The sequence below is a fragment of the Coregonus lavaretus genome (genome assembly GCF_964263955.1).
Source record: "Coregonus lavaretus genome assembly, contig: HAP1_SCAFFOLD_7807, whole genome shotgun sequence".
NCBI classification, from domain to species: Eukaryota; Metazoa; Chordata; class Actinopteri; order Salmoniformes; family Salmonidae; genus Coregonus; species Coregonus lavaretus.
This window is the reverse complement of record NW_028157996.1, coordinates 1-7,738: the sequence shown is the minus strand read 5'-3', so window position 1 is coordinate 7,738 and position 7,738 is coordinate 1. Positions and strand designations below refer to the sequence as shown.

Below are 7,738 nucleotides of genomic sequence, written 5' to 3'. Positions count from 1 at the left end.
ATTTAAATAAATTGGAAGTAAAACTATTTAACTCATATTGTAATGAATTACCCTATCGGTCATATTTAATAGAAATCTGGAAATACTGGACAGTTACTTTAATACAGTACTGCGGTGAGTATATGATTTTAGCTAAGTCTAATGACCATTTATATCAGGTTAGAGCAGGGGTCCCCAAACTTTTTCCTGTGAGGGCCACATAACTTTTCCCTTCTCTGATGGGGGGCCGGTGTCCGTTTGTAACAGAAAAAGTGTGACGATCGTAGGGGAGCTTAAAAAATTTATTGTTTTCCAGAAAGCCACACATAACCAAATAACCCTTTCCAGGTTCTTTACAGAAAAAAAGTCAGGAAACAAATAATAACACTATTAATGAAATAAATAATAACTAAATAACCCTCTCTGAGTTCTTCACAGAAAAAACAGGAAATAAATAACACTATTTATGAAATAAATAATAACTAAATAACTCTCTCTGGGTTCTTCATAGAAAAAAAGCCATGGAACATTAACTTTCTGTTGTGCCATGCACAATCTTAACAGATAAAAGTTCAGCTCAGTTGTCAGAGCAGAATCTCTCTGACACATATGAGCAGTCTCTTAAAGTTCTTGTGTTCCTTCCTTATAATCCTTTTGTAGGTTCCAGTAGGCTTGTAGACACCGCTGTTTGCAGCTCTCTCTCATCAACTTCCCTGTGAAAACCACAAAGGAAGCAGGTTGAGAAACTGAACTAAGTGATACAGCACCTACACAGCACAATACATTTCACTACCAGTATGGTTGTAAAGATGGATTTTATCCCAGTAGATTTTATTATGATTATATTTGTTTATGCTCAGAATGACTCATTCAAGTCAGAAAAGTGAGCTTACCTATGTATGTTCATCAGTGTGAACTGTGGGCCTGCATCTGGCTGGTGAGAAGTTGAATATCAGGTTCCATTCTAGTTACAGCCAGTCTCAAGCACTGATGCAAATGTTCATCTGTCAATCTTGATCTCATCGGAGTTTTCAGCAGTTTCATGCGAGAAAAGGTTTTCTCGCAGATATACGTGCTGCCAAAAACTGTGGACATTTTCATTGCGTGTTTTTTGATGTTTGGATATGTGTCGTTTGGGAGGGCGGCATAGAAGTCAATGAGACTGTTGGGCTTGAATGCGTCTTTCAGAACATCACAGTTCTGTAACTCAGCCAACTCAAACTGATATGAAGGCTGGGCTTCATCAATGTCGGCAACAAAGGGGTTCTGAAAAAGACGGATTTCTTTTGCATGAACATGTAGTTCACTGAATCGCACACCGAACTCCGCCTTCAGCATTTCCAGTGCTTCCACGCACTTTTCAGCTGGGAACGGGACCGCTGGGTTCTCTGTCGACAGGTTTTGGGTAGCAGGAAGATGGACGAAGTTGCGCTTTTTCACTTGTTCCAAAAGCAGCGCTAATTTCACCTCAAATGCTTTTATGTGTGAATACATGTCGCAAATGAGTTTCCCCTCGCCTTGTAGCTGCAAGTTAAGGCTGTTAAGTATTTCTGTCACGTCTGTTAAAAATGCGAGGTGCCATTTCCATTCTGGGTCGATCAGCTCTGGGACCGTTTTGTCTTTTAAATGAAGAAATGCGTTAATTTCGGGTAGCAGCTCGTAAAAACGCCTCAAAACTCTGCCCCGGCTCAGCCATCGGACCTCTGTGTAGTACAGCACATCTCCGTGCGTAGACTCCAGTTCAGACAGGAATTCTTGGAACTGCCTGTGTTTAAGTCCCTTTGCTCTGATGAAGTTTATGCACGACACCACAACCTTCATTACAGAATCCCACGTCAACACTTTGCAGCACAGTGCTTGCTGGTGAATTAGGCAGTGGACTCGTAGCGGGGCGGTGAGACCCCTTTTTTCCAACTCCCGGTTCATGCGTCCTATTAGACCGCGAGTTTCGCCCACCATGCTAGGAGCCCCGTCAGTCGTGATGCTAGCTAGCTTTGACCAGTCCAGGTCCAACTTCTCCATGGTTTGGCACACTTTGTCAAAAATATCCTCTCCCGTTGTAGTCCCTTTGAGACTTTGGAGGGCTGCCAGCTCCTCGCATATCTCAAAGTTTGCGCTAACTCCACGAATAAAAATGAGCAGTTGCGCTGTGTCTTGCACGTCCGTGCTCTCATCCAGTGCTAATGAAAAAAGGTCAAATTCTTTCGTCTTCTGCTGCAGCTGGGCATATACATTACTCCCGATTTCTTCAACGCGTCTGGTGATTGTACTCGCCGACAGACTTACGGCATTAAATGCATCTTTCTTCTCGGGACACACCTCCTCCGCGACAGCATCCATACATTTCTTAACAAACTCTCCGTCAGTGAAAGGCTTACCGCTGCTTGCTATCAGTTTAGCAACCCGAAAGCTGGCCCGAACGGATGCCTGGTTCAGCTGAGCTTGGCGTACAAATGTATTCTGCTGAGATAGTAGTCCACTTTTTAGCTTTGAGAGTTTGTCTGCTCGTATTTGGCCTTGCAAGCTATCGTACTTGTCTTTGTGACGGGATTCATAGTGTCGGCGAAGATTGTATTCTTTGAATACCGCCACCGTCTCTTGACAGATGAGACAAACAGCCTTTTCTTTGCATTGAACAAAAAAATAATCGTTTGTCCACTGCAGGTTAAATACCCTGCATTCTGAATCAATTTTTCTCTTACCTAACCTTTTCGCCATTATTCCGTTCTCTCTTTGACAGGGCCGGGCCTAGGATTTTTTTTCTGGAGGCCAAATAGGAAAAAAATCCGATAGCGTCTCTGGTATTGTTCAGAGGGCCGGGCCAAATGTGCTGACGGGCCGTATCCGGCCCGCGGGCCGTAGTTTGGTGACCACTGGGTTAGAGCATTAGCATTCAAGTACCTTGACTAGCATTCAAGTACCTTGACTTACTCAACATCAATTAAATTATTTTGAACATTTATGTCACACCAGCCATTGGTGTCACATCTGGTATGTGTCTTACATTCATCCCACCATGCACTAAAAATACATGTTTGCCAGTTCATTGTGTGTCAACACTCACATTATGACTTTCCTTGCCACATCAGACAATCCTAAACTCCAATAGAGTACTCCTTTTTTAATTTTACATTTGTCTCAAACAAATGTCTCTTCCAGAAATATGTACATAATCTATTTAGGTCATATTCACATATTTTACATTGATAATTTCAGTGATACAGAAAACAGGAAAAGAACATTACTATAAATTAGCGATTCTGCTTTGGATCTTTAGAAAAAAAAGGTTTTCAAAAAGGACATTTGCCATTTTAGAACCACAAGACAACATCACTCTGTTCATAGACATACAGCACAACATAGACAGACCTGAAAGATGATGCAAGACTTTCACTCAAAAAGACTACTCCTTGGTCAGGTCAACGACAAAGACTGTAGACCAAAATATTACCAATTCTCTACTTCAATGTAGGCAGCCCACTTGTGTGACAACACAACTCTTCTTGCTGAATACATGACATCATGTCCTTTACATCCATGTACATTGTTACAATTAATACTCAATAGGTTACATTTTCATTTCCCCATGAATATGTAAGTTATGTTAGTTTGGGAATTTTACCAGCAGGCATCAGTTCATGTACATGTATTGACGTGAGAACACAACCATTAACAAAAATGACTTTTTTTCCAACAAGTACATTACAACTATGTGGATGACAAGTGTATAAAAATGAATTTAAAAAATAGAAAATCAATGGATATGTTAATAATATGGTATAGAGACAGTATGGTTTAGAGGCGTACAACACGTTATGTAAACAACTGTGCTGAAATGTACTACACCAACAGCAAGGCTGCCTCTGTGAGCTGTGTCCAGCACAGCTTTGAGAGCAGGGTCTAAAGCCCATTATAGGGAGGGAGAATAAGCAATGTCCTTAGTGTTCATTCAAAAGAGCTGCTCTTTCCCCAAAAGGGCATACCTGTCTCTATGGGCACTCTTCCTCTCTTGTTCTTTGTGTCAGACAGATTCAGTCCCTTTCTGGTCTGACCCTGGCCAGTTAATATTTAGTGCACATTCCAGCAGCACTGCCCTTCACGTTGCCTGTTTGTCTGGGTGGCTCTTTAACTTGTGGAACTTAACGCTGTCAAGCTTTTCAAACCTCTTGCCGCAGTGTTCGCAGGTGAAGTTGTAGTGGGCCTCGGGGGTGTGTTTCTTCATGTGCCAGTTGAGAGATGCTCGCTGGCGACACTGGTACCCACAGATCTCACACCTGCAGAAGAGGTAGAGGGGTGGAGGAGGGAGACAAGATGAAGGGGAAACATTAAAGATTATTCTAATCTGCAGAAAATGTTTTTAGGAGTGCAACCAGTAATGTCATTTCTGTTTGGCAGACAAAATTGCATATATTGTACAAAACATAAATATAAAATGTGTAGAGAAAATGAAATAAACTGTCTGGGAGTAAAAACATGTGAGTGATCAAAGTGTTTCACTCACTGAAGGGGCGTCTCTCCTGTGTGCGTGCGCCGGTGAACCTCCAAGTGATTCTTCCGTTTGAACGATTTCCCACACGTTTCACAGATGAAGTCTCGGACTCCTACACAAAGTTTGATGAAGAATTAGATCGGCATCTGCGACAAACTTTGTTGAAAAATGAGGGGACAAAGTTAGTTGGGATTGGGCACGGTCTGGAGGCGCAGAATTCAGATGCTTGTAATGTTGAGTCACTATGACTCAACATCAACCTCTCTGCTGATTGGGGCTCTCATCATTTAGATTGTATTTGGAAGTGGTTCAGAATCACCATTAGACATTATTGCTGAATGCAGCCAGTGTATTTAACAGCCATTGTATTTGGTAATTTTACATGGCCATTCTACAGACCAGTGTAAAGTTGGGTGATTTTATAACCAGGTCAGCAATCATTTCACGGGCAGCACGGTTAGATGAGAAGCGATTGTGAAGCATCACTCCTTAAAGTTCCATGCGGTCAAAACCATTCGCTTTAGAGACGGGTTAACATCCAAAGCTGTATTATACATGTCATAGCAGGATACATATGACTACATTACTACTATCTCATGCGCCAATGTATATCAGTATAGCCCAGATTTAGAGTTGTTTGTATGTGTGTGCCCACCTGAGTGGATGATCATGTGGCGATGCAGGTGGTTTGACAGATAGAACTTCTTCCCACAGCCAGGGTGGGGGCACACCTTGGTCCTCCCCTTCCTGTGAACCAGATTCACATGGTTCTGCAGGGAACATACAAAGAACAAAAAGTACATATTATGAATCACAGCATGAAATGGTAGTTACAGCAACATGTACATTTCTATTTCCTTTATTCGGAACTTGGTCGAGGTGTTCCAAATCAAGGCAAAATCTGAAGTGGAGAGTGCCTGAAAGAGTCTATTTACCTGAAAGCTGCTGATGGCTACATAGACCTGACTACAGCCTTCATACGGACAGTGGAACATCTTGAGCATTCCGTCTGCCTCGATGACAGGACCTCGTCTGCTCCTCCTACATCTGAAATAGAAAAGGGAGCGATGCCTGTGGTTAGTCTACAGAAGTGCTCTGAGGAAGTCAAGACGGGAATGAAAATGGCATGTCCATCCAAGTTTGTCTCTACAGATGTGATCCCCATAATTCTCCATGCTGGCCACTCACCTGCTCAGGCCTCTTTGTAGCTCCCTCTCACAGGTGGGCTCCAAGCCATGAGACTCAACACTGGGCTGGAGCAGCTCCTTGTCACTCAGGCCTGAGGGGTTGATGAGAAAAATGTCTCAAACCATTGGAATAGCAACATATTCTTCATTGATTCTTGTCAATGTCAGTATCCTTTAATAACCATATACAGCAATTACAGCATATTCTAATGCATTATCTGTCAGTGTAAGCAAAGGCTAAAATACTCTGTGCCAGCAGTACCTGTGATGGAGTCTTCCTCTGTCGTCCTAAAGTCTGCCCCTGACTGGCACATTTGGTTGTAAGCCACGCCCTCTATGACAGTGCAGGTGACCTCCTCCACGTCTCCGCCCCCCATGTTGAGCTGGATGCCCTCGGACGCCAAAGCCTCGTAGCTGGGGCCAGTGATGATGATCAGCTAGGAATGACAGGGAGAGGGACATAGGATAGGCTACATGTTAATATGACTACTATATAAGGCAGTGCTTTCAGAGACGACAAATACTTGATTTTGATAAAATTCCAAGACAAATGACTAATGAGTATAAGACCCAACACGTTTTTTTTTTTTACCTGAGAACCCTCCAGAGTTCCTCGCTGGTCTGGTATCTCACAGCTGGTCCCCACAGTCTGTAGTGTCTGAGAATCAAAGAGCTCCCCCTGCCCAGGCACCTGCATAGAGACTGGGACTGGATGGAGGTTGGGCTGAGTGTCTACACCAACTGTGTCACACATTTTCTGTGTGGTGTCCTCCTCATCGGTTTTGTCCAGTCTGTCAGTTAGGGATGCAGTCACTACAACACACTCGTAGCCATCTTGTGATGTACCCACTCCTTCATCTCCTCTGTCTCTTCTCAGGTCCTCCGCCTCCTCCTCTGGGTTGATGTCCTCCCCTACAGCATTGTAACCTGTCCCCTCGTTGTCAGACTCCTGGGCTTGCTGTCTGCCTGCCTCCATCACCACCTCCATCTCCCAGACAGACTGGTTCTCAGAGAGGTGCTCCGTTAGTGGAGTATCCCTAGATGGGGCCTCCATCCCTGGGAGCTGGCTGAGTGCCGTGGCCTGCTCCACCTGATTGATAGTCACCGGAGCTCCGGCCACTTCCAAATCCCCTCCTGCATCTAGGAAAGGGTACAGAATACAGATGCATTTAAATACAGGTTACCTGGTTTATGTCAAATCAGTGGTTCCCATACTGTTACATGTGACCCAGAACAATTAAAAGCCAAATTAGTATCTGAATGTACTGTATCTCTTACCAGTGAGCTGTCTGTGGGCATCTGTCTCTCTCCTCCTCCTCCTTGTCATGATTCCTCCGGTTTCCTCTGTCCCAGTGTCCCTGTCAACTTCCTCCTCCGTCTCTGTCTCCATCTCAGGATCGCTGGTCCCTCTTGGTGGCGAGGAGAGGTGCTGCACAAATGAATGGTCGGCATCACACTGCCAGATAGCAGAGGTGGAGAATCCAGGTTGTGGTTCCAGAGCTCTGAGCTGCGGTTCATGTGGGCAGGTCTGGGAGTGATCCTGGTACCAGGTCACCATGCTACAAAGGCTAGACACTCTCTCCTTCTTCCCTGTAAGAAAATAAGTATCAACAGCGACATAAATGTATCAATCAATCCCTCGTGTAGGGCTACCTTTCTTCATGGGTAAGTGGATAAAATGTGTCTTTCTTTCTTACCTCTTTTCAGTTTTGTACATACTTCGGGGGTGGTCTTCCTAGCGGCCAGGAATATAAATATGACAGTAACTTTATTGCATGAGGATACTGTGTTAACGTTAAGCACTATTGAGTTGATAGCACGAGCTAGCTAACCCAATTGATTAAAGGGGGAAAGGACTCACATTTATCGGAATGTCAACAGAGGACGAGAGAGGGGATATGCTACCTAAACAATATTAGTTACTAGCTAGTTTGATATTCTGATTTTATGTATTATTCGTAAACATACCCTCCGTATTTTTTCTGGTATCTCTCCCCATACGTGGAGTTGAGCAGGATTAGGTACTCGGCAAGTCCAGCGTCACTCAAACTCGTTCGCCGGCGAAGCTCACTCCAAACCTTGT

At 43.9% G+C, this 7,738-nt stretch overlaps 2 protein-coding genes across 2 annotated transcripts; both read right to left on the bottom strand.

Annotated features, from left to right (window-relative positions):
* Positions 1 to 267: 267 nt before the first annotated feature.
* On the bottom strand, positions 268 to 2,828 carry LOC311124555 (general transcription factor II-I repeat domain-containing protein 2-like). The gene is made up of 2 exons (XM_084198675.1): positions 873 to 2,828; positions 268 to 692 (listed from the first exon to the last, which is right to left on the bottom strand). Exon 1 carries the CDS (start codon positions 2,695 to 2,697, stop codon positions 886 to 888), a length of 1,812 nt encoding a protein of 603 aa, XP_084054801.1. The 5' UTR covers positions 2,698 to 2,828; the 3' UTR covers positions 268 to 692; positions 873 to 885.
* Positions 2,829 to 3,085: 257 nt separating this feature from the next.
* Positions 3,086 to 7,730, bottom strand: LOC311124554 (zinc finger protein 653-like; the record flags this gene model as incomplete). The annotated part of the gene is made up of 10 exons (XM_084198674.1): positions 3,086 to 4,253; positions 4,481 to 4,580; positions 5,124 to 5,238; positions 5,404 to 5,515; positions 5,657 to 5,747; positions 5,918 to 6,092; positions 6,248 to 6,795; positions 6,934 to 7,245; positions 7,353 to 7,390; positions 7,624 to 7,730. Coding segments are annotated over 10 exons (1,776 nt in total), but the record flags the coding sequence as incomplete, so codon positions are not given.
* Between the last annotated feature and the right edge of the window lie 8 nt (positions 7,731 to 7,738).

What these genes read in the sequence shown, in the direction of transcription:
- LOC311124555 (XM_084198675.1), bottom strand. Translation starts at nt 2,697, where the DNA reads ATGGCGAAAAGGTTAGGTAAGAGAAAAATTGATTCAGAATGCAGGGTA.